At 44.8% G+C, this 27,131-nt stretch overlaps 1 protein-coding gene across 8 annotated transcripts in view; it reads right to left on the reverse strand.

Annotated features, from left to right (window-relative positions):
• vir (VIR_N domain-containing protein) overlaps positions 1 to 27,131 on the reverse strand; it is a 353,139-nt gene that overhangs the window by 24,033 nt on the left and 301,975 nt on the right. For 5 of the 8 annotated variants that reach the window (XM_055062055.2, XM_055062056.2, XM_055062054.2 and 2 more), the window contains 2 exons: positions 12,923 to 13,091; positions 5,945 to 6,107 (listed from right to left, as the gene is read on the reverse strand). In XM_055062055.2, coding sequence (XP_054918030.1) covers positions 5,945 to 6,107; positions 12,923 to 13,091 — 332 coding nt within the window. Of the gene's footprint in view, positions 1 to 5,944; positions 6,108 to 12,739; positions 12,787 to 12,922; positions 13,092 to 27,131 lie in introns of those variants that run through there. The other 3 variants (XM_055062057.2, XM_055062050.2, XM_055062051.2) reach the window with 3 other exon arrangements.

Raw genomic sequence — 27,131 nt, forward strand, 5'->3', positions numbered from 1 at the left:
ATATATGATGTGAACAATAGCTATTTAATTTCTGAAGGAAACCGCTTGGTATTTAGACACAGGAAGCCTAATGTCCGGCATGCTTTGGCTCTAAGGCGGTGCCATGATAAGTTGGGGCTAAAGATGATGCCAAGGTATCTGCACTCACACACGGGAATTACCTCAGTAGTGTTTAGGAAGTAGTTGTAGTCATGGGTGGATAGTTTTTTTTGTAAACGACATGCGCACTGTTTTTTGCAAATTGATATGCACGCCCCAAGCGCTGCACCATTTACCTCTGCTGCTCAACTCATGTTGCAAAACAGCACAATTCTGTTAATTAGTAATAATGCAATAAATTGCACAATCGACTGCGAACAGGTGCAGATGGGAAGGTAGGTCAGCATTTATATCATTCATATAAATTATAAATAGCAATGGACCCAAAATGGACCCTTGTGGTACTCCTGATGTGACATAAACCTCATGAGATCTTTTGTTTTTAAGAACTACGCGATGACGTCCAGTACTCAAGTATTCTTTGATCCAGGAAATTACTAAGTGATTAACATTATACCATGAAAGTATTTCAAGCAATAAGTGATGAGGTACAACATCAAAAGCTTTCTGGAAATCCAAGAAAATGGAATCAAGAGAACACTACAGATAACTGTTGTTGTGAACTTGTGTGTGGCCAAAATGAATCAGCTGTATATTGCAGAAGCATTTTTTATCAAAGATGGCCACTGCAAAAGCATTCAAACCTAATAGGAGGCAGCTACACTTAACCAGTGAATCAAGAGAATTCATAAGTCAAAAATTGGCAATTAAGCATCAATGGTGGTGCTGAATTTTGTTCCTTCGTACTGTGAGTCAAATTACAAATTATTCTTTATGATCCACATTTTCGGAATGCTTCTTTGCAATATCACATTTAATTAGGGCAATCAATGGAGCAACCCATGTTTAATGCACTTGCTAAATCAAGTGTTAATTCAGTGAGTTCGGTGATGGATGAATAGCCATGTCTAAAACCACGTTGATTAGGGCTTAGCAATGCGTAGGTGTCGAGGTGGTTCATAATACTAGTAAATAGGATGAGTTCAAAAATTTTACAAACGCAACTTGTTAAGGAAATGGGTCGATAATTTGACACAGTACCGTGTGGGTCCTGATTTGTGTACAGGTACAACATTGGCTATTTTCCAGTCATCAGGTGGGGTGCAAAGTTCTAAAGATTTTGTAAAAATAACTTGTAGATATCGATATCATAAGAAGCCAACAAACACTGACACCAAGGACAATATAGGGGAAATTACTTGTGCTTAATAAATGAAATAAAGAAATGCTAAATTAATGGAAATGAAAGTCGATGAAAAAACAACTTGCCGCAGGTGGGTAATGATCCCACAACCTTTGCATTTTGCGTGCGAAGCTCTACCAATTGAGCTACCGCAGCGCCGTTTGCCCGTCCACTTTCTTGGGTATTTATGTTTTCTTGCAGAACCCTAGGAGTGTCAGCCAGCGCCACCACTCACAGACCTTGGCGGCGGACGTGGAACATCCTTTCTGCCGCAGGCGTCACGAGAATGTGATCTTTTTGGGTGAAGGCAACCAGTCAATAAAACCACACATGCTACCTTAAAGCATCAATGGTGGCGCTGAATTTTGTTCCTTCGTACTGTGAGTCAAATTACAAATTATTCTTTATGATCCACATTTTCGGAATGCTTCTTTGCAATATCACATAAAAATTATCAAAATTTTATGAGCAATTACTCCAGCTTTGCTCACGTAAGAAATACCAACAGTTTTGCTACTACAATTTAATGTATCAAAGTATTTGTTCCAACTAATATTTCTTAAAATATAACAATAAAATTTAAATGTAGTGAGAATTAGAACAATTTCGAAGGTCAGAAAAGAGATAAAGGCTCAAACAGCCCAAAAGCAAGAGCAAAAGCAAACACACAAAAAAGAGAACACTACAGATAACTGTTGTTGTGAACTTGTGTGTGGCAAAAATGAATCGGCTGTATATTGCAGAAGCATTTTTTATCAAAGATGCCCCCCCCCCACTGCAAAAGCATTCAAACCTAATAGGAGGCAGCTACACTTAACCAGTGAATCAAGAGAATTCATAGTCAAAAATTGGCAATTAAGACATTAAAAAACCTAAAAATGTGCCTTGTTCTCATGTTGTCTTCAAGAAAAAATGACTACTCGTACATCCAGAGTCATCAAAAGCTGGCAATCAGAAGCGGGCAGCACTCTACTGTGCAAAAAATAGGGGCACTGAAAACTCCACAAAAGTTGCCTAGGCATTTCCTTCTCTTCTTAATGTTTCTGCCTCTTTCTTTCTCAATATTATCTGGGTCCAAGAATCAGGTGTACGCAAGCACGTAATAGCAGCTCTCAAATAGAATCTTGAGTACAGCCAAAACCTGCTACAACAAAGTATTTCGGTTCCCTGTCTAGATTCCAATAGACTCCAATGTTTCAAAAATCCCTCCACAGCGAATGACTTTTTTTACTCTCCCAGATCAACGAAATTTTTGCGAACACAAGTCACTTGATCTAACATACGAAGGTTAAAATGTAGTTACAACAAATCCCTGATCCAGTCTCTTTAAAGTGTAATGTATTGGCTGACCGCTTAAGCCATAGTGGCTCATCATACGATCACATTTTGTTGCGTGTACTGCCTCAATTTGTGGTGTCAAAATTAAAGCAGCACGCGTAAATCAACGATAACAATTACCAATTCAACAGATCCTTAACAATTAATTAACACTTAACAACAAATCATTAGCAATTACAATTATATAATACAGATGGCAGAAGAATTCTATTCTGAATTGTACAGCACAGCAAAGTACCCAGACCCAAGTAATCCCACTTAGATGTAGCTGCAAAGAAGGAAATAAAGTTCCATGTGTAACTAGGAATAAGGTTAGAAAGGCTCTGCAAGATATGTCCAGGTAAACAGTGGCAGGAAATAATCAAACATTGAAGTTGATCTGATCAAAGATGGCGGGGATAACGTACTCAAAATGCTTGCGACCTTTTATTTGCAATGCCTCAAATGTTCCAGAGACTGGGGAGAATTTCCCGCATACGATTAATCCTTAAGAATGGAGATGTTAAAGAAATGAATATTTACTGACCCATGAACTTGCTTTCAACATTTTACAAAATGTCCAGTAAAGTAATTTTCAATATTATCAGGGCAACACTTGATTTCAATCAACCCAGAGATCAGACAGGCTTTCGAAAGAGATATTCAACAATGGATCACAAGCACGTCATTTATCAGGTGATTGAGAAGTCTGCAAAATATAACCAACATCTATATGTGGCCTTTATAGATTAAGAAATGGCATTCAATTCACTAAAGCTACCAGTAATCATGGAGCAATGCGTAGCCAAAAAGCAGATGAAGTGTAAATGAATATTTTGGAAATACAGTTAAACCTCAATATAACCAACTTCAATATAACGAAATTCTTGATATACCGACGTATTTACCTTTTTATAACTTCTTCTCCACAGAACAAAATGTATTTAGAACTTTAATTTAACGAAGTGTGTTTGTATGCGATTTCAATATAAGGAAATTTTGCTTCCGCTGCAAAGGAAAGCCGAGACAAGAAATCTGGATGCAGAATTTCAAATGGTTGAATTACAAACAGCTGCTCGCAAACGCACCTCAGACAACAGCGATCAATGAAGTGGAGTGGCATCATGTTCCGTATAAAGTCCAAGTGCGATAAGATCCTACTGTAGCCAGTGCACTTTGTGAGTGAAAGCATGCGAGGTTTAGACAAGAAAGATAGTGGCTTCTCGAGTGCTGCTTTCCGCATGAGCAAAGGGAAAGAGGGGAAGTGGAGCAAGCGAGCTCGCTGTAGCGCGATCAAGCGCACGCGATGGGCAAGGGGGGGGGCAATAAGTTGGTGCACCTCGCGATTTCTGGCATGCATCTCGGCCGTGGCTGCACACGGCTGTAAGCGCGGTGGAGCGCATCCGCATCCGCACACCCTGCTTTAAACGTAATTTGCCGCATGTGCAAAGAATGGGCATGTCATCGAGACGGCGTGTCATCGTGTAAGCTGTCTTACCACGCGTTTAGTATTGGAGGTTGCGTAAATCTAGAGTTTCAGCTACCCATTGGAGCGAGAGGTAGACTAAGCATTCGCTCCTCGCTGCCGCGCGGCACTTTCATGATAGCGTCATCGCAGTGCGGGTAACGCTATCAGCCGCGGGGACGGAGTGCACGTGAAAGCATGGCTGGCTTTGCCTAATTCGTACTGCCAATAAGATATTGTCGATGTGGCATGAAACATTATAATTTGTTGCCAATTCCCAAATTCATCAAAATGAATAGCTTTCTCATTGAAATTTGCTTTTTTCGATTGCCTGATAATTCGGAAAATTCTGCAGCCTCTTTCTGTGCAAGAAAAATCGATCGGCAACTGTACAGTTAAAGCTCGATCTAACAAATCCCAATTTTACGAAGTTCACAAATTAACGAATAAATTTACATTCCCCAGCAGGTACCCATAGGGTTCAGTGTTATCAACAACCCGATTTAACGAGACAAACTTGGCCAAACTCGGTTTAACTAAGTTATTCGGGAAATAAATGAGTAAAAAAACCGTTGATTTCTTTCTCATTTTGACACAGGTTTTTCTTAGAGTGTGCAATCTAAAGCTATCGCATTAAAACATCTAGGCGCCATGGTCACAACCCTAGCTTTATTTTGACGAGGCTGCACGCCACGTCCATGCATGGAACAGGCAACTCAACACCGCCTCGGTAGGGGCAGTGGTGGTTGCTTTCCTTATTTAATGGTTTATGCGACAGATGGCTGAATTAGCGGCAAATACAATGCCGCAATAGCCTTTGCGTGTCGCTACGTTACAATTTCTGACTTCGAAGGGCCGACAAATTCCTTTCTCAATTTTACGACCTTCCCGATTTAATGAAATAATCTGAGTGTGGTCATCACTTCGTTAAATCGAGTTTCAACTGTACTTATTAGCATAAAAGGACGAATTTCAATACAACAACATTTCAATACAACGAAGCCGATATAATTGCCGATTTTACCTACTTTGTTATATTGAGGTTTAACTGTATTTAGAGATCCACAGTTATAATGCTTAACACAAAAAGCAGAAAGATACCGATCTATGAAATCAATGCTATTTTAAACATGTCACAAATGCTAGGTTTGCAAAGATAAACTCATTGCATGCATGCCACTATATACCGTACACACTCACTGTATAAGGAATCCCAGCCAACACTAGCCAAGGTGTTGTTTGTTTAATTATTTTTTTCTAATTGCTCAAGTAATTAGCACACAAAAATTATGTTGGTGGTGGGAGAGGACAGATGACTGTACACCATATAGGCTTCATAACCATATATTACACCATTTTTTTTCTTCTTTTTCTTCCTTAGTTTATTTTTCTTTTAAAGCTTGGCTAATGTACAATGATGCAAAATCCATAGGACAGGGACTTGAAGTAAATCTCTTTGGCCTAATTCTACCCACTAGGCCCAATGAGTGGAGAGTGCTCCTGTCATCTCTTGAATGAGGGAGCAGCATGCATATGCGATGAGGTAGTGTGCAGTGGGGTTCAGAGGGGACACATGTGATGTGCAGAGGCACATAGGGAAAGGCGGTGCTGTAAGGCAGGCATGCAATGAAGCAGATGAAAGAAGTGTCCACGCTGTAGGCAACTGCGGTGGGTCACAAATGTGTGTCTGAAGCGAACATTTTCAGCCATCACAGTTCAACGATTGTTCACTGTGACCAGAAACTGTGTTCAAAAGTATTTAAGCTGTAGCCATGCAACGTTGTTAACTTAAAGGCAATATATATTTAAAGCCACACTGAAAGGAACAGAAATGGTCCATCACCATAAATGACAAAAGGAAGCAGAAGCACACAACTAACCTTCCAAAAGATTGTGATTCAGAAGGTCCTGCTGTCAGTGGAACCACATTTGATGACATTAGCATAACTTTTGGAACTGCACTTGCGACCCGACTTTCACTCCACGTTGGTATTGCCCGTGGCACCATGGAACCACTACGGGCAGTTCCCATCCCAAAGGAGGCTGAAAAAATTTTAACAAATTTAACAGCAATTCAATAAAACTGATAGTGCATGATTTATTGCTACACCGCTTTTGCTATTTTGTCAATGAGAAAGTGTTTTGTGCTGCCCAGCTCTTTACTGCCCAGGAATTTTGGACATTTCCCCTTCTGCTATCTGTCAAACATCATCGCAGTGCACCAGCATAACTCAATGGGCTAGAATTCTCAAAAAATTATATATCAGAAGGCTGCCCGAATTTCAACAACTTTCAGTTAGCAACGTCGAGTGGGTATGCACTTTTACTAACGTGTATTTACGGCACTTAGTTGTAAACTCTTTACTACACTATACGTAGCAGTGTTTTTATCAGGCTTAATACTTGTTTAATGCTGTGGAAAAGTAGTAAATAAGTGACGTAAATATGCACGTCATTAAAAGGGTGTACCCCCACGATGTTGCTAAATAAATTTAATTTGTTGAAATTCAAGCGGCCTTTTGAGATATTGTTTTAAAAATGCTGCCCATTGAGTTACGCTGGTGTCTTATGGTGAAATTTGACTGATGGCCCCAGGGGCAATGTTCAAAATTCCTAGGTATGTTTTCTAGAATGGAGTGCATCTCAAGCTATGGTCTGTTTGAATACTCACAGACCTTAACCCTTTCGCTGTCACTGACGTACCGGTACGTTCTCTATCGTGCGTTCAAAATTTCGCGCCTGAGCGCAAAAACAGGCGCTCCTGGATTGGCCACGCCATCTGTTGACTCTTTCTACAAGTTCGTATATTCGCTCCGACCTGTGTTAACCCATGTATTGAAGAGTACGGTGTGACTGCCACTCCCCACTTTCTCTTTGCTGAGTGGCGCGGTGGCTCCGCGTTCGCTGGATCATGCGTCGCGCGCGTGTGGTTATGGGTTCAAGGGTTGTTCTGTAATCTCCGCTGGTTTGAAGGTTTTTATTTTTCTTCTGTTGGTGTGCCTGCTACGGCGCGTCAAGTTCAGGCGCACGTGCCGTTGCCTCTCCAAAAAGGGTGACTCGATTGCTGCTTTCGCTCTCTCGCCGCACCCTCGCTTCCGACTTGCAGCAGTAAACGTAAAGCCCTTCGAACTTTGTTTAGCCTTTTTCCCTCTCCCTCTGTCTTCTTGATCATGCAACGTCCCATTTCTCTCCGTTGCGCGGGCGACTGAAAGCGCATCCTCCCTGCGCGCGGTTACTTTCGGATGGCTGGGCGCGCGGGACGTTCGTCTGCTCATGGGAGCGGTGGCTGAATTCCGATTCAGAATACGAGCCGAGCTCGGATTCGGACTCGGACAAAGTCGCATGAGAGGAAGAGGGTTCCGCATCGTCAGATTCGGATGTTGAACGGATTTTATAGTCAGGCTGATGATGATGATGATGTTTACTAACAACAGCTGCAGAACACTGAAATGTGCATATTGCATTGACTATGTTATTTGTATGCCAACCATAATCAAAAATAAATTGCTATGTTCATTCCCTGTTATGCTCGTTCCCTGAAACCAAGCCGACACTGGGGGTGCGTCACGGCCAGAAACGTCCGACAGCGAAAGGGTTAAGAGAGTTCAAGTTGGTGCACAGGAATTGCCTTGGAGGCATTTCATTGATGAGCAACATCTGTCAAAGTGTAGAGCGAATGTCAAGCAGTGATCTAGCATTTGCAGTGATCTAGTTAAGTGCAGCCATGCTCTTCACTTAGATTCACATTAAATCCAAAACAGGAAGTAGGGTCAATGTTGAATCAACATTGCCACTTTAACAGACTTCAACAGCTCTTGACATCAGCAGCCATATTTCCATCACGCAGAATCACTTTTCACTTCGATGTGGACAAAGCATTGCCACAAATAAATGTTTTTTTCTTTGATCACAGAACTATGCGCAATTAATAGAGTTGAGATTTCAGGGACAGAAAATAGGTGAAATTGGCACAAAAGCAAGGCGGAAAATGTAAAACAATTAAAACACCTTCCAGGATAATGTGCAAAGCTCTGGATATGTTCAAAGCTCCTTTATGGGCATTGAATAGTTTGGCACGCTCTTACAACAAAAACAAATGCTTTATTCGCTCGAACTGAAGGAAATGGTCAACAACATCTCAAGTGTCTGCTTGCTAGGCTTGAGCCACTTAAGTGTTAACAGATTGCAGCAAAAGGAGAACAAGTGTACTAGTGCACTGAACAACATGAATACTTGTTAGGCAATAACAGATTACTCATTATACAGTAAAGTGGTAAGAGCCACTAGCTGTTTTGGGCAAGTGCAATCATTCAATGTCAGGGTTTCTCTGAAGTTAGTTGTGAAAGTTGTCTTTAGCAGGAGACTCCAACTTCTGTGACAGAATCCAAGCTTTCAAGCTGTGGCTATACCGTAAAAATGCGCATATAATACGAACCCACTTATAGTACGAGGTGAAAGATTTGGGATGCGAAATGGAAAAAAAAAAGTTTTATCCTCGTATAATATGAGCTAGGAAAACTCGAGGAAAACATTTATTTAAATTGTACTCCGCACTTCAATCACTGTCTTCAGCTGCGCTCTCTTCGGATAGTTCCTTGTCGGACATATCTTCCCAGAGGTACTCATCCTCTGTGCCATCGAGCGCGTTCAAAATGCCACACTTCTTGAATGCGCGATGCACAAGGTCCTCCGGTATGCTGGCCCATACGTCCACAATCCACTTGCATAGCGTAGCTGGCGAAGCCCGCTTCAGCCGCCCGGTCGGCATCACTGCAGGCTCACCTGAGCGCATCCAATCTGCATAACACCGCTTGACTGCGTCCTTGAACGGCTTGTTCATGCAAACATCTAAAGGATGCAGCTGAGACGTCATCCCACCCGGGATAACGACGAGTTCAGTGCCGAATTCACGCAACAGCCTCTTCACCGAGTCAGCCAAATGGCAACCAAATGCATCCAGCACGAGGATGGACGGGAACGACAACAGTTCGCCACGCCGTCTGCACCAGACGGACTTTATCCAGTCGAGCACAAGATTCTTGTTCATCCAGCCTTTCTCATAAGATCTCACGACCACATTTTTTGGCAGCTCCTCACCTTTAGGCACTGTCTTGCGCTTGAAGATGACATAGGGCGGGAGCTTGCGTCCGTCTGCCGTGCACGACAACATGGCGGCAACTCGTGTTTTCTCGTTGCCAGTGGACCGGACATAAACTTGTTTAGAGCCCTTTTCGTGCATGGTGAGGGGCGATGGCATGTCCAGATAAACCGGCATTTGGTCAGCATTGCTGATTTGCCCTAGCTGGAAGTTCTTGGACTTACGCAGCAAAATAATGTGGCGCTGGAAAGCCACAAGCAGTTCTTCGAACGATTCTGGCAGCTTTTGCAAAATCAAAGTTCAGCGGCATAAGGAAAAACTAGCACGGCACATGTAGCGATAAATCCAGTGCTTGCTCGCTTTGAAGGTGGAGCTCGGTAGCCCTTTTTCTCTTGCAAGCTACTTAGCTTTTGCCTGAATAAGCTCCACGCTCACAGCTAGATGCGCGGCTCGCTGTTGGTGTACGAACTCCGTCAGGGCAAGTTTTACTTCCGGGAATGTCCCACTCTTTGGGCAGCGAAAGCTTCTTCGTGTTCCACTGCACGCGAAAAGGGCTTCCTTCTGTCGACGCCATCCACGAATGCTTCCTTCATTGACGCCAAACTGCCTCCCGGCTGCAATGTTGCCGATGTCCTGTGCGGTTAAAATAACCTTTCTCTTGAAAGCAGCAGAGTACTGTTTTCATGGTCCGGACATCTTGGTCCTTCAATGCGGAATAAAAAGATGCACTTCGCGAAGCGTGGTTTGCACGTGTGCTGCCACACTCAACAATAAAGAAACAATGCTGTAGTCAGGCAGCAATAATGAAATCAAGCTGTAGCCACGCAGCAATAAGGAAGCCAAGCTGTAGCCACGCAGCAATAATGAAGTCAAGCCATAGCCATGCAGCAATAATGAAACCAAAACTTCTAGCCCAAATTTCTGACTTAAATTATCATTCGGATCCGCATATAGTACGGGGCGAAAATTTGGGACGCTAATAATAGCAAAAAAACCTCGTATTACACACGGATTTTTATGTTACATCAAGCACTGCCTGCTGTTTGAAACTTTGCAATCGTACTTAGAGTGAACTCGTACTTCTCCATACCTAACAGCTCCCTGGCAAGAATGTCGTTGGTTAGACCTTCCTGCTGCACTTTTGCCAGAGTAGTCAGCTTCAATTTCTTCACGAAGTATGCCACTTTATCAAAGTTTTCCTTGAAGTACAGTTGGTCACAAAATTTATGGGACACTGGTCTTATAACAAATGTGAATTTCATCCCTGTTAAGGCATGGTGCTTCTAATATAAAGAATCGTTGCATAGATCACAAAAAACTACTAGTACAGATTGAAACTTTTAATTCATGGTCATGTGCTCCAGCTGCACAGGAATTCAGCTGTCCTGCGAATTTCCTGTTCAAAAAACTTTTGTAGCCAACTGTACCTAGCTTTGCCCATAAGCATGCTTCATCTTGTGCCCACAAGTTCAGGAGGCTGAGGGAAAGTTCTTAACTGAGATGAAATACAAGTTCTGCTCCACAGACTTTGACAAAACCATTTTCATGCCAGACACAAGCATGTTTACTGCAGAGTGCACATTGCGAATCTGCTGTGAGATGCAATGCAGAGTGTGAGCAGTGCATGCTTAAATAAACATGCTCAAGGGTAGAAAACATTCATTTGAGGTTTGGAAATGCAGCTTTCATGTATGAAGCTCAATCAGTCCTTACAGAAACCTCTGGCAAGCATTAAAAAATACAGCCGAACCCACTTATCACAGTATTCAAGTGCCCAGAAAATCCCATTGTTATAACCGATATATGTTATAACCGAGATGCACGAAAGAAAGCCGAGGAGACAAGCATTCAAGCATTTTAACTTAAGAAAGTACCGTATTTACTGAAGTAATCAATACACTTTTATTTTCTTATTTTCGGGCTTCAAAAGGGTGGTGCACAAGTTACATGAAAATTTTGCAAAAATGTCCTAAATAATGCATACAGCAGAACCCTACTTATATGTCCCCTAATATTGTGATGTCCAGAGTTTTATGATGGATTAGTGCAGTCCCGGTGAACTCCCCACCCACGTGAAACTGTGAACCCGGATGCATGAGAAGTGGCGCCATATTCCAGCAACTCCTTCAAGGCGCCGGCACCTCCGTCAAATAAGCATCCCTTCGCATGTGGAAAGCTCAGACTGATTTCCGGGTTCCTTCCTTGTCTCCTTTTTCTTTCCCTCGCATTCACTTGCCTGTCATCGTTCGTTTTCCTTCACCCTCTTTATGTCACTCGGCCTGTTCCTGCCTTCACCCTGCCGTCTAATTGCACCGTTGCCGTCTAATTGCGCTTTCTCTCTTTCACCGTTTTCTCTGAGCAGCACCTGTCCCCATCACTGAATGTGTTCATGCACTTGGCCTCATGCACTTGGTCTTGGGCACTGTGCCAAGCTCGCTAATTTCGTAGAGTGCCAAGAGCGCTGTTGGCCACAGGCTTCAATGCATCCAGCATGTCCAGTGACCAGTCCCGCAAAAGCAGAACTATCTCCAAAGGTAATCACTCGAGAATACCTTCGCACATGAGAGCATGTGCGACGGTCAAACTGATTACCCACCAGAAGGCGTGCAGATCGTATCTAATATGCGTGTTCCCACACGCAGTGCCAAGCTTTGTTTATGCACGAGCACACAAGACTTCCTCGCGTGTCTGTCATTAGGTTTCTGGTTTCGCGCGGGTTGTTGTATCATGCCAACACTGTTCGTTGCTTGTACACGCGCACTGTCGAGCTGTTGCGGGGCAGGACAGGAAGTGCAAAATATGTGAGTAAAAGCTTTTTAAAAACCCAAGGTGATAATTTAGGGGGGTGTAAATTACGCGAGTAAATACGGTACGAGTCAAACCTACTTGTAGCATTATCGGATGTAACAATGAGCAGCTGCTGCTCCTTCAACTATTGTGCAGGTTCTGTGGTTAAATAAACTGCGTAATACAGTGTTCCCATGCTGAATTATTGGCTATAAGAATTAAATCTGGCTACGTGGTGTCTGCGCCTTTGTGCCGTACACCCTGCATCACACGCCCTTGTTGCTGCTCTCCAGTCTCCCTTCCATCCTTCCGGCATCGGCAATGTAAGGTCACAAGTTTCCATGTGATGCATGTGATGCCACGTGATGCATGCCTTGTGGGGTGCACGGCTCAAAGGCAAGTGTGACAAAGTGGCTGGCACTTTTTGAATTTTTTTTTCTAGGATTAAATTGTTAGAACGGACAACGCGGCATGGGAGCATTGTAGTAAACGGTTAATTTTGCCATAGAGCACATACAAAAGTTGACAGTGCATCAGTTGCTCATTGTTATATTCAATATATTGTTAAAACTGGTGTCGTTATAGGTGGGTTCAACTGTATGCGCTGAATTGTAAGAGGCAGACACAAATGAATGGCATGGCTGCATTATCCTGGCTGCGAAAACTTCTACTGGCCACGACAGTGCCAAGGTTCACTCTAAGCTGCAGGAGTTCTAGAGGTGTTAAAAAGATGGTGATATTGTCAAAGCATGCACAAAGAATACTTTAAAAAAATGACTTTGTTTTATACCTGTAATGCTTTTCATTTCCGTTCTTGAAACTGAAGTCTCAGTAAACCTTGAAAAAACATTGTAGGAACTTTTTCATAACCTACCAAGTTTCACCTACCAAATGTGCATATCAGCAGGAAATTCAGTTTTAAATTGTCAATGAATGAGTTAAATGTGGTACATCAATGAAAAAAGTTCCTCACGTGTACCAAAGTCTCGGTTATCCATGCGGGAATATTCCCTGCGGCTGTAGAGACTGGGTGGACTGAATAATCGTGCGGAGCTGCTTCGACTGGGCCCTGCTCGGGAAACATCGAACATTGCTCCTCCAGCCGTGTCACGGCTACAGCCATGTACACCAACAATGTCCTGCTGGAAAAAAAAAAAAAAACGAAATGCATAACTAAAGAAACATTTTGTCATGTTGACTAAACCAAAAAGAAAGTAGCGCAAAGCAATTTCTACATGTCTGTGTTCTATTCATTCAAAAACATGCAGCTACCTAATGTACAAAAGACTAGAGAAAAAAAAAGTAGGCACTGTAAATAATAGTGTATATCTATTCTTTGAAGAGGTTAAAAGCTTGAAGGTAAGAAATTGTCCTGATAAAAAACTAAATTTGAGAAAAGACCATGTAATACTTTTGTTTAAACATCCCTGAACAAAAAGTTTCATGTGATTGTACTTTTAAATACATAGCAAGTTGCAATCTGATGCACTAGGGGCAAGTGCTTCTGTATGAACATTTGATTTTTTTCATTGCACAACATGGTAAGTCGACGAAACCGCCGAGGAAGAAAATTTTTTTGTTGTCACGAGAATTTTGCTGTCACGAAAATGGACAAATAAGCACACCCATTACTTTCTATAACCAAAATTTATTGAAAAAAGTACCTTATTTTGTTCTGCTTCACCTTGCCCCAGAATGCATGCAAGGTCAATAGCCTTCTGCTGCAAAAGGCTTCCAGACAAAGACAGCTTGTTTGCTCTCTTGTCGAGGAACCGCTGAAATACAGCTTTGTCAACGTCTTTGTAGACCAGCATTACCACTATCCTGTGCTGTGAACAAGAAACCATTCTGAATTGCTGCCATGATGCTCTGTTTTTGGATTTCAGAATCATAGAAAGTGAGCTACACGGGATACTGAACTCCTCTGCAATATCCGACTTCTTTCTGTTTTTCACAGTTCGGTGATGATCGTAGACTTCTGCAGAAGCATCAAAAACTTGTGCTTTTTAACAGGAGGTGCTATCTTTCCGACAGGCCAAATAAAACAGGATGTAAGCAAGGCGCGAGCAATCTCGGCATGCATGTGGTGGACAGCGAGATTTCATGGCAGCAGGCAGTGAGGCAGTCTATGCATGTCTATGGGGCAGTGACAGCGGCCGCCGGTGTCATCACAGGAAAGTCATGAGCCTATGTAGTTGCCAACAGATGGCTAGCAAAGTGCCATTTTCAGTGGTGGGGAGGGGGGATATCATTGCTATCCTCCTCAATATCTCACCAAATGTAAACAGGAATGGTCGCGCCGGTGCTTGCTGAAGGAAACATATGCACCTGACTTGTCGGATGAGCGCGCTGTTGCAATTTTCGTTCTTATGGGTTCCCCACAGGGTCATGTGCCGAAAAAATGTTGGAGATCACTACCTCAAACTTTCGTTAATGCAGGACTGCTTTTTAAAAACTCTTCGCTGTTGAGAGGGAGCAAATGCATTGAACTCTATGGACGTTCACTGGGGCTGCCAGATATATTTGTTGCTGCAAGAATTTCGTTCTTGAGGGCTTTCATTATTGAGGGGTTTAACTGTACACATAATAACACTTGGTAAGCAAGATGTGCCTTCAAATTATTATTATCATTATTATTATTATTAATTACATAAACGTACATAAGCACCACAAAGATATAAAGAGAAGCGGGCTAGCAATTGCCTCCTGAAAGGGATACCGCGCCTACCCTCTTGAAGGGGACGAGAAAAGGAAGGAGATAAAGAAAAGGAAAAAGCAGAGGAAGCCACACCACAACACATCACAACTGGCTATGCAGTATATGCTGTTTGCACAGGTGGCTTATGCACTTTGGCAGACACAATTTTTGGAAACTAGTACAGTCAACAAACACCAAATAAAAAAAAATTTTTAACATTTCTGATATGGCAGTTATAGTATGTACGTTTGTATACAAAACTTGAACACAATCATATTCGAAGACAACTTAATTTTGTTTGATATTTCCAGACCGCTTCTACACCGATGTACAGTCACCAATCGATAATTTATACTCAACGGAAGCCGCAAAAACGTTCACCTAAAATACCAAATTCGCCCAAACATAAGTCACCTTATTCCACAAGTGCCCAAAAATGCATGCCATATTCTTGAATCATCACTTTTGGAGATACTTTCAATGTTGCGCGACTATGGCGCAAGAAGCATTGGCATCTGAGAGCGACGTCATTTTTGGCACAGTGCCAAGCACGCTATCTTATCACTGTGCGAAAATGCTGCCGCCGCCCGTGGTGGTCACACGAGATATGAAAATATCTTCCGAAGGTGATCGTTCAAAATACGGCCAAGGTTTGTCAATGCGTGTTGCTGCGCACACATTTTCATTTATTTATTATTACATACTGCCAATCCCAATGGGGACTGTTACAGGAAGGGGAAAAACAATATGGGGAAAATAATTACAGACAAAAAGAGAGTCAATACACAGTTACAGATATTATTTGGAGTTGATGGGAGCAAAAGTCACATGGTTCAAATATTATGAACAGACATACCGCACATAATGATCACATTTGCTACACAAGAATTATACAAGTGCACAAGTACACAAGAATTTAACTGTAGGTGGTACGTATGTGATTTTTGAGTATTGATAAAGAATTTTTCAAATTGTTTGTGATGCGCAAGGGCTGGGGCAAGCGAGCCCAAGACCCGCGATGAGGAGCCACAGTTCTCGGAGGCCAGGCGCGGGATCAACAGTAGTTGACTGAGCGGTGAAGAGGTGGCGTGAGTGCGGGGAAGACAGCGGTGCGAGCATGCAAGTGTGCGGGGAGGGAGTGGCGAATGGAAGAACTCGGAGTGTGGTTGTGTAGTGTGCAAGGTTGGCGTTCGGGAAATAAAGCGCAAGTTTGGGAAGTGTGCCGTGTCGTCGATCGTGACAAGTGGGGGCTCGTCCGGGATCTACGTGGACATGGAGACAGTGGACGTTCCCGAACAATTAGTGCAGCATCTGCAGGGGCAGACAAACGGATCCACCATAGAAAGCGAGCGAATCGCGGCAGCTGTCAGACAAAGACTGATGGCGATCGAGGCAGTACCTATGGGTTCTACGACAACGGCGGCGGTTCAACCGGCGAGCATCTGCACTCCACGCTCCACAGGAGGTCAGCCAGGAAAGCCTCCAAAGTATAAGGGGTTCAACGACCATCAGTCCCCTGAAGAATTTTCGGACCGGCTTGAAACGTTTTGTTTGATCAGCGGTGTCGCAGCTGACAAGAGGTTTACGCACATTGTGCCCGCTGCGCTGGAAGGTAGCGCGAAGTTGTGGTGGTGATTCGTGAACTCATTTGGGTCGTAGGAGGAGTTCACTGCGACGTTTATTGCGGAGTTCTCCTCCATTGACGAGAAGCGCCGCTTGAAACAAGAGCTAGAGCTCCGAACGCAACATCCCCAAGAAAATTTAAAGGAATTCATATATACCAATCACGGCCTACTACGACCGGATTGGTGGCGAAGTGCCCGAGTTGGAAAAGGTTGACCGCATGCTACGGCAGATGCACCGGCAACTCCAGGATTTGGTGGAGGGAAGGCAGTTCACCAGTCTCGCGGAGTTGGCGAAGGCCGCTGACGGCCTCATGGAGCGTTTCTGGAGGCGCATGCAGTACAAGCCACCACCACCTACGACTGACCAAGTCGCGAGAGACTTGGCCTTCCAGTCGGCTATAAACGTGGCCGGCATGCCGGGAACACTACCCGGAGGGTTGATCACAGCGGCTGCCGCGCCGTTCCAGTATCCGCCGGCGGCATCCCCCTGGCCGTTGCACCCCGCGGCAATACAGCCCTCCTACCACCGTGACCAATTGCACGGATTGGCCGCATTCGTCACAAGGACACCACATCTCTCAACGCCGTCACAGCCGCAAAGGTACCAGCCGTTTGACCACGGAGGATTCACCTGCCATCGCTGCGAAGGCGTCGGTCACATGGCTCGCGAGTGCCCTACAGGTTGGCGTGGCGCCCCACCCTGCTTCTACCAATGCAACGGGATCGGACATATCCGCTCTCAGTGTATGGGAAATGGGGGACGGCAGGTGCTACACCGGCAAGCACCTACGAGACTGCGCGGCAAGTAGCGGCCTTGGCCGGCAACAAGGAAGTGCAGATCAGGAGGACGATGTTCCAGGCCCTACTGGACACAGGCTCAAGTGTGAGCTTGCTTGGAGCGCCGGCGGCAAGGGTAGCGGTCGAGGCGGGCGCCAAATCCAAGACACAGGAACAAGCACTCCGCCTGGCAACAGGTTGGTCTTAGTCAATGACTTTCCTCAAGTGCAAAATAAAGTGGGCAACAAGCAGTCGCAATCAACGCTTCCTGTGTGTGCCAGACTTGTGTCGGGACATTGTGCTGGGCAGAGATTTTTTAACAGCAACAGGCATCTCTTTACATGTATCGCTGGGTGGATGGATTATTGGAACCGATCCACAGTGCATGGTGCCATTTGCTAAGCATGAAAAGGACCCAGTGACAGCACTTGCAATAGAAGATGGAGAGTCGTACCACTTGCACAGCCTCTTTGAAGAAGTGCGTGTAGTTCCGGGCATAGAGAACATGCATCAGGCTGGCACCAGGGTACTACATCCAAGCATGAGTAAAGTTCTTGATGACTTTAGCCATCTGTTTACTACAGTTGCAAGATGTACCACCCTGGCTCAGCACCGCATTGATACAGGGGACAGTGCGCCCGTGAGATGCAAGCTACTCCAGCGAATGCGAAGAAGCAAAAGATCATCGAGAGCTGTGTGGATGGCCTCCTAGAACAGGGCCTTATAAGATGAAGCACCAGCCTGTGGACTAGTGCCCCAGTGCTCGTTGCAAAGAAGTCTGGAGGCTACCGGCTTGCTGTGGACTACCGACCGTTAAATGCATGCACCCGAGTACCTGCCGACCCAATACCTCGAACAGACTGGCTGCTAGCGCAATTGGGCCGAGCAATGTGGTTTTTAAGCTTTCATCTCTCCCAAGGGTTTTTCCTAATTCCTGTTTGCGAGGCTGACATAGCTAAAACGGCCTTCATTTGCCATCAAGGTACATTTGAGTTTACGAGGATGCCCTTCAGGGTGGCAGGCGGTCCAGCAACTTTTCAAACCCTAATGGACCGGGTGCTGCAGGGAATCAATCACCACTTTGCTATGGCATTTTTAGATGATGTTCGTGTATACTCAGAGACACTGGAGAACCATGTTGAGCATGTAAGGGAAGTGCTATGACGCATTGAGGGTGCTGGCCTTACGATTAATCCAGATAAAGTACAGGTCTGCGGTCAGTCACTCAAGTTTTTAGGTCACGTCATCTCCCCTGAGCAGTGCAGATCAGATGAGGAGAAGGTGCGTGCGGTGCTGGATTACCCAAGACCCAGCACAGTTAAGCAGTTGCAAGTCTTCCTGGGGCTTGTCAGCTACTATAGAAGCTTCATCCCTCACTTTTCACTGACGGCACATTCACTGACCAACCTTTTGAAGAACGAGCCATGGCAGTGGGAGGAGCGCCAAGAGCAGGCTTTCATTGCACTCAAGCAGGCCTTAGCTCAGGATGCTGTTATAAGCCTCCCAGATCTAAATCGACCCTTTGTGGTGGAGACAGATGCAAGTGACATTGGAATTGCAGCTGTACTACTGCAGGCTGGCCCTGCTGGTCTGCAGCCTGTTTGCTTCATTAGCAGAGTCCTTACAGCAGCCGAGAGACATTATACTGTCCAGGAGTGGGAATGCCTGGCAGTAGTCTGGGCAGTGGACAAGTTCAGGGCATATCTTGAATTTACGGAGTTTGAGATACACTGTGACCACTCCTCCCTGGCATGGATGTTTAATACCAACCAAGCTTCACCCAGGGTCAAGCGTTGGTTTCTTCGGCTGCAGGGCTTCAACTGCCGAATCAAGCACAGACGAGGGCTGGCAAACATACCCGCTGATGCCTTGAATAGAGCCCCTCTCCAGTGTGAAGACAACCCAAGCGACAACCTACATGAGATGCTGTTCCCAAATGCTGCTCCAGAACCCGAAGGCAAAATTACATTTGATGAAGTAGCAGTTGCCTCGGAGGTTGACTCTTCGCTACTGAGTGACACAACACAGCTTATACAAGAACAAGCTCGTGATGACCGCCTCTTAAAGCTGAAGGCAGTGGTCCAAGGGACTCAGCTCCCAAGCTCGGACCCTGATCATCACCTCTTTCGCAATCTGGCCAAAACAACAGAACTGCAGCCAAGTGGACTGCTGGTTCAGCAAAGAGGCAACAAGAAGGTAGCGTGGCTACCTAATCATTTGTGGCAGCTGGCCCTGAAGGTGGCCTACGACCATCCCACTGCAGGCCATGCTAGATTTTTCAAAACTCTGAGGCGTGTTGCTGCACGATTCGTCTGGCTGGGCATGCGAGCGGACATATCAAAGTATGTGCAATGCTGTACTGTCTGTCAGCGGAAGAAACCAGAAGGCTTCATGAGCAGTCAGTGGGCAACATCACCCATGTAAGAACTCAGTGTTGACATTATCGGGCCCTTGCCATCTACACCTCGGAGCCACAAATACTTGCTGGTAGTTATTGACAAATTTACGAAGTTCCCAGAGCTTTTCCCTCTACGAGCAGCAACAAGTGCAAAAATACTAGAGTGCATGGTGCAAGTCTTCTGCCGCCATGGCACACCTGTGGCCATCACCAGCGACAATGGCAAGCCCTTTGTTAGCACACTATGGCACAACCTCTTGAAACACTGGGGCGTCAAAGATCGTCACACGGTGCCTTACCGGCCGGCTGGCTGGCCAAATGGTGGAGCGTCACAATGGCACAATTAAGCAGTGTCTACGGGCATACTGCTCCAACCACAAACACTGAGACTGGCATATACCTGAGATCGGCCTTGGCATGCTTACTGCCGAGACCTATATACTCCAGCATTGTGTTACGGCCGCGAGTTGCGCACCCCATGGGAACCTGCAAGCGACAAGGAGGACACGGAGCTTCCAAAAGCAGTACACCATGTACTTGCTGCAGAACTCCAGCGGTGCCTTGGAGAGACCCTACAGTATGCTCGGTCACATCAGGCAGCTGCTTGGAAGGTGCAGAAATCCTGTTACGACCGTCATCGGCAGCCAACAACCATCAAAGAGTGTGACCTTGTGCTCCTGGATTCTCATACCTTGAGTGATGCAGCCAAGGGCATTTCGGCAAAATTGGCACCGCGGCGAAGTGGACCTTATTGTGTAATCAAACGATTAGGTGACAATGACTTTGTTTTAAGCGATCCTACTACAGGACGTCATCAAACTACTGCCCACACTGATCAGTTGATGCTCTACCATTAGCCATGGCTTCTTCCTACCAGCACGGCTTCACGATTCGAGGGGGGGGGGGGGGGGAGGGGAAGAGTTGTGACGCGCAAGCGCCGGGGCAAGCGAGCCCAAGACCTGCGATGAGGAGCCACGGTTCTCGGAGGCCAGGCGCGGGATCAACAGTAGTTGACTGAGCGGTGAAGAGGTGGCGTGAGTGCGGGGAAGACAGCGGCGCGAGCGTGCGAGTGTGTGGGGAGGGAGTGGCGAACGGGAGAACTCGGAGTGTGGTTGTGTAGTGGGCAAGGTTGGCATTCGGGAAACAAAGCACAAGTTCGGGACGTGTGGCGTGTCGTTGATCGTGACATGTTACAAATAGTTACACATTCAGGTAATCTATGCTATTCTCTAATGTCCTGCAGAAAGAAAGAGTATTTGAAACAGTTTATGTTGAAATGGTATTCTTACAAGGTTAGTGGATACACTTGCCATTGGCCTAGATATTCTGCGGCTGCAATTTTCTAGCAATGCCTTATATGCTATTCCTTTTCACACTTTTTGGGCTCCATCAGTGGTCAGAGCGATGCTCTGCATGCATTGACAGGATTAACCGACTAAGAGCAGTTAATGATAAGAGCGACGTAGAATCGGGCAAAAGGCGTCGCTATCTTGTATCTTGTAGGCCTGTATCTTGACCATTGTCATATTCTCACTACGGGTGCTCAGCATAGAAGAAAAATTAGACATTGTGCGTGCTATTGAACGTGACACGAAGTCGGCACTGGCACGAGACAAGGATCTGCTGTTGACTATGGTGTGTGGCATTTGGAATGCGAAGGAGTTGCTCGGCAGCACTGCTGCGACGGCGAAGAGATGTTGGCTACGTGGTTCGACTTTTCGCCATCATTGCCTCTGTTGTTGCCAAAGTGTCGACTAGTGACAGTGATGAGGACGACCCGGAAAGCGACAGCACGGGCGATTCAGGCCCAACAGTGGCAGAAGCTGCTCGTTACGTCGGCCTCATGAATGCAATCGTCGCGACGAGAACAGGGCGCGATAACGTAACTATTCCAAATGGCACTTGGCAATGAAAAAGGCCCCCCGGGACTTCTGCAGCACTACTGCGCGCTTGCACGGAGAATACGTAACGCCAACGAAGAGTCTGCCATGCGAGTGTTTGCCGAGAAGAGGGGCTGGCTGAAAAGCTGGCACGCAGCTTCAGTAAGTTTGAGGCCACTGTCGTCGTGCTAGGCGCCGCGGCATCAAACGAAAATAACACTTTTGTCACGCGAAGTGAATAAATACTGCATGTTTTTTTCCCCTTTCATCGCACTCTCTCCGAGTTCTGTTTTAGACAGGTAAGTGGGTGATTTCAGGCTAATTCGGTTAAACAGTACGACCGATTAGTACGTACTTTTTCCGAGCTTTGGCCAACTACGGTTTAACGAGGTTTCACTGTATTTCTGCTTGATTTGATGGCCAAATTAGCACACAGTCATGCAGTCAGAGCCCAAATTATTGCACAACACCCTGTGAGGTGTCAGAAATTTCAATCGTCCTTATACATTAGGTCTATGTGGCTAGTGGTGGTGCCACGGGGCTGTCTGAATAATCGAGCACGCCCAAATTATCGGTGTCCAAATAATCGGGATTGACTGCATTCATAGTCAAATTTGACACTAGGTGTGGCAAATTTGCAAAGGTGGGAGTCTCGACACAAAGATAAAGCCCCCCCCCCCCCTCGCCCTATGCGGCACAGCTGCTGGCAAGGCAAAGGGGAAGCCAGTCTTGTTCATGCCAGCTAAAAACAGGAGCACAGGTGTCAGCGGCTCCGCCTGGCTTCTGGACTGCCATACTATGAGCAACCAGCAATCAATGTCACGTGGAGGGTTGACTCCTGCCAATGACTCCTGCCAGTGAATGTGAAATTAGCACACTCAGTGTCTAATTTAACGATGAATAGATCGCAACACAGAAGCAGTCTGGAAGTACAAAACAAAATAGACTTGTCTTCGAATATAACTGTGTTCAAGTTTCTGATATAAACATACACCATAATCATAAAATTTGAAAAGTTAAGCAAAAATCTTGTTTAATTATGTAGTTCTTGAATGTACTCGTTCGTGCAAATTGTGTCTGCCTAAGAGCATAGACCGCCTGCACAAGCAGCACTTTCATAGCCAGCATAGCCTTTTTATTAAAATCACTAATAATTTGACTTCAAAGGCCCTGATACTGAGTTATGCCTAAGTAGAATTGTCATGTATGCATGACCCTTTCTGCTAAAGCCCTGGCTCGTGCTTTTTCCCACAGAAATTTCATGGTGGGCTCACTTAACACTACACTTGTGTCCATAGCTTGCTTTATTTAGTTCACAATAAATCCAAAGAGTGCATCATGTGCTGTGACACCACTTACTAAAATATTGACATTGCTGCAACAAAACAATGATGATGACAGGTGGCTTTCACCATAATGCTAACAGATGGTGTTAACATCCCATTGATCATTCTACTACAGTTGGTTCAGTTCCCCCGTGTGCTACAAGTTGTCTTTTTGGACACTTTTATTTCCCTTATTCTTTCTACATTTCAATTCAAAAGAACAGTTAATTTTTGCTATTCTTTCCCTTGGTTCATTGTCTGCAGACTTCATGTAGGAGTTTAACAAGAAATCGGGCCCCTCGGTTCCCCTTGTTCTTCCTGCTATTCATGGAGTGCCATTATTGTCTTTTCTATTTCGGTTGGGCACATGGTTGTTTGCACCCATGTTACAGTCCCTTGAAAGAGCCATAAAAGCGACTGATTCTGGCCATCGAAAAACAACCACATGTTTTGGGGGGGGAAAAAAAAAAAAAAAAAAAAAAAAAAAAAAAAAAAAACGAGCACTGCAACAATTCCTGCACAGCACTGACACTCTGCAGGCTGGAGGCAGAACAGGCTGATATGACAACACAAAATAGTGTTCTTTGGCATTGTTCTGAGAACTGCACTCATTTCGGATATGCAGATTCATTTATAACTTGTATGCAAGGATGGGTCCTAATGCAAATAAGAGCAGCTGTGCAGCACTTTACAGTACTTCAGGGTTTGCTCCTCTAGACGCATGCCAATGTTCTGCGCTACTATAGTACATATGCACTATTTCAGTAGTTCCTCATAGCAGAGCCAAAGCTACAAGGCTTGCGAGTGCAGATTTTCGGACAGCAAGACGTAGTGCCTTAGTTCAGAACCCCTTGCTTGACTAAATGGCCTTGACAAGTGGTCTCGTCGGCAGATGTTTACTTGGGAGCTTCTCTGCAGGTCACAGCTGGTTTTTTGTGCAATATGGCTTCATTGCTTAATAAATATTTATTGAGGCTCAATGATACTGAAAATAGAGTTCTCAACTTGTTTGAGTGAAAATGTGCAAAGAAAAAAAAATATCACCGCAATGCTGCTGTATAAACATTGATTTGCATTTAAAAAGTGCAAACAATTAATTGATTTGACACTGCCTAAATTCATAAGTATAGTCAGCACAGCCCCAGCATCATGGAGGGCTCCCACCTGGGTAGTGCTTTGTCCTTCACAAGAATTGGCATCTGCAGACTCGCCTGCACAATATCATTCCAAGCTGCTCTTTTAAGCAACAGGAATGAAGCAGCTGGCGTGGACAAGCTTGGAACAGTGTGGAAAGAGTGCAGTAAAGGTGCAAGCACAAACTCTGTAATTAAAAGAACGACTGCATGCATGAACGTCAGTGAGCGCATCCTGCACAAGTAGATGTTACAAGAGGGATAGAGAGATGGCGCTACTATCTCATGCGATGTAGGGTGCCTCACTCTCAGCGCCACCTCCTGTCATTCAGGGTGGTGACACCCTTTCACCAGGCCTGTGCCGCACCTCCACCATACTATGTCGGATCTGTTGAAGTATCTGTGCATGTGTGTGCATTAGTCAGTGCAGCGCGGTTATGTTGTTTCGTGTTTGTAATTTCCCTGGTGCTGTGTGCGTGTTCGCTAAACTGACTTTTCGGGCTTGTGATGCGAGATGAAAGGTGCATGACAGTTTTAACGATGAAAATAATCAGTCATGCCCGTTTGCTGTGCACAGCAAACACTTATGTCTTAGGTTTTTCTGCAACCAAGAACGCAGAAAAGAAATATGCAAGAACCTCATTCATCTAAGCCATCATGCTTAAATTTGTGTCTTCATATCAAATGGTCTTCAGGATATTTTCTGAACTATAGACATTTGCTGTCTAAGTCACGTGATGAGGCGATGAGAAGCCTACAAACCCAATGGGTAACTTGCAACAATCGCATGCACTGAGCATCCAAATGTAAGCAAAATTTTCTTGGGGAGTTTTCTCTAGTTGCAGCTCAGCCTCTGCTAATGTAAGACTGTTTTCCGCAACGCGCACATTATCAATCTTGCTTTTCAGATGCACGATTTGTATCTCGATAATTACGGTACCATCAGTTATTGATAACACTACTGCATTTATTTACCTCCTTTTGCCCTATAGCTTTTGATGCCATAATGTAACTATACTTTTATGGTAAAAAGTTGTGTCAGCATTCTTGAAGGACGACATTTTCTAAGACCTTAAGGGGGGACGTAACAATTGAAGTGGTCAAATGGTCAAAATTTTCCATTAATTTTTTTTCACAATCCATGGACCTTAATATTATTAACCTTGCGAAGAAATATTATAACGAAATACGCAGTAGAAATCGAGAAAACAGCACTTTCCTAGAGTGCGGTCATCAAAAATTGTGAAAAAATCTGGCTTCGGACGGTCCCGTCATACCGCTGATCACTTGGCTAACCGTTGACGCGGTACTGCCATCTTGGTATTATCATAAAGAGTAGAGATCAGAGCTGAAGAAAGCCGAAGCAACGTATTTCTCCACCAAAAAATAAACCAGCAATGCAATCGAAAAAAAGGCAAATCCAGCATTGCAATCGGGTGCAGTAGTCACGCGGGGCACAATGCACACTCCTATTGGCTGTTGTAGATTTGAATTGCTGACGAACCTCTCTCGCGCGCATTTGCGAAGCGGTGAAAACGTGCCCATAAGTGATGGTCTGTGAGCGATGGTAACGGTGCACCTGTATGTGGTCGTGATGGCAACGCGACCTCGGTGAGAGCAGAAGTTTTTGCATCAAATATTCAACTGCGGATTTGAGCTCTAAGTCTCACTAATAAATAGGTTCTGTGACGAGAGACAAGAGCGGACATATTCAGGGTGTCTATCAAGTTGACATTTAACATTTCCCTGAGTTTTCCAGGTTTTCCCTGAGTGCCATTGCAAAATTCCATGGGTGATGCAGAATTACGCTTTATGTCAAGACGGGCTGAAAACATGTCACTCAATGCTGTCACTCTCTAGTAAGCATATGAAATAAATTTTTTAAAAAAGATGACTTAATCCAATTTGAATACTAAGGAGTAGTGTTTATTTTATTCAAAAGAGAATAGAAGGGTGGGGTTAGTAAAATGCACAGGAAATAAAATGTTTTCGAAAAAAATTGCAAATAGAGTCGGACATTCTCAAATACGAATAAAAAGGAGATGCATACAGAAGAAAATATTTTCGAATATGAGCTATTTCTATCAATTGATAGCAAGCTCAGCGGTATGAGGCCCGAGCTTTGTCACAATTGAGATTCTCTCTTAACAGCTCGTAAGTCAACCTCAGCTGTCCTGACATACTCTCAGCCTGTGCACGATGCCTCACTGTTGTTTCACTGCTTTAAAGAGTTTATTTTGGTTTGGATGAGGGACACCTCCATCTTGGCATCAGCCAACACTTTGTTTTTTGAGCTCAAGTTCCTTCAAGACGGCGGTAGCACGCTTCCTTTCCCATTCATTCCTCAATGCGTAGGTCCTTTCTATTCTCGTCCTCCTTCCGCAGCTTGTTCGCCCCATGAACCATTTGAAGCATCTTCTTGGTGAGTTGTACAGTCAACATCTGATTTTTCGAACTGCCTAGGGTGCATGAAAACGTCCGAAAAATCGGCCCTAATCCGAAAAACGTCCGAAAAACACGGCACCTAATGGCAAGAAGCTTGATAGCGAAAGCCGAAGCAGCTAGGCCTAGCGTTGCCGCAGTAGTAGCTACGGATGCCAGCGGATCTGCGTACGAGCGCGCCAGTTCGAAGCGGCGAGGTAATCAAAACGGTAGCGGTGGTGGCTTTGATTAATGCCATTTTGGACCTACGGTCACGGCAAGAAGTCCGGAAGATCGGACAGCGAAGGGTTCTTGCATCCCAAATTTCTGACATTCTGATACATTGACTCTATGGGGTACATGATGGTGCCGCAAAGCTGTCTGAATTATCGGGCATCCGGAAAGTCGGTCGTTGACTGTACACTGGCAACTCCTCCAGCCGAAGACAGAACGTTAAAGACGATTCGTTACGATTCCTGTATGTTATTCGAGCCAGCATTACCGCGACTTTCGTTCCCCTTCAATAATATTACAGCTAATTTTCCCTGATAGCAGCACAAATTCCCTTAATTTTCCTGGAGCTTTTCCAGACTACTCAAAATCCGTGAGAATTCCCAGTTTTCCCGGTTGGTAGACACCCTGGTTTTGAATGCACTGTCATGTACATCTGCACAACGTATGGATGCACGAAAATCAGAAAGGAAACTAAGGTGCTCGAAACTGCTGGAAGAAAGCGAAAAGCTACGTCAAAATGTACAGAAAATTTGCCCTCAGAGGCAAAGGACTACATCCCAGGTGGGTTTTTGGTGCTCAAAGTTAATATTTAAACGTTTACAACAAATGAAACTTGGAGCTCCATTTTCTCAGCTTTCATTTTTTGTGCAGTTGCTTTCAGTCATCCCAGCCCCATTTCACGAGTGAAGAC

This window comes from Dermacentor andersoni, chromosome 1 (genome assembly GCF_023375885.2).
Source record: "Dermacentor andersoni chromosome 1, qqDerAnde1_hic_scaffold, whole genome shotgun sequence".
In the NCBI taxonomy this organism is placed as follows: Eukaryota; Metazoa; Arthropoda; class Arachnida; order Ixodida; family Ixodidae; genus Dermacentor; species Dermacentor andersoni.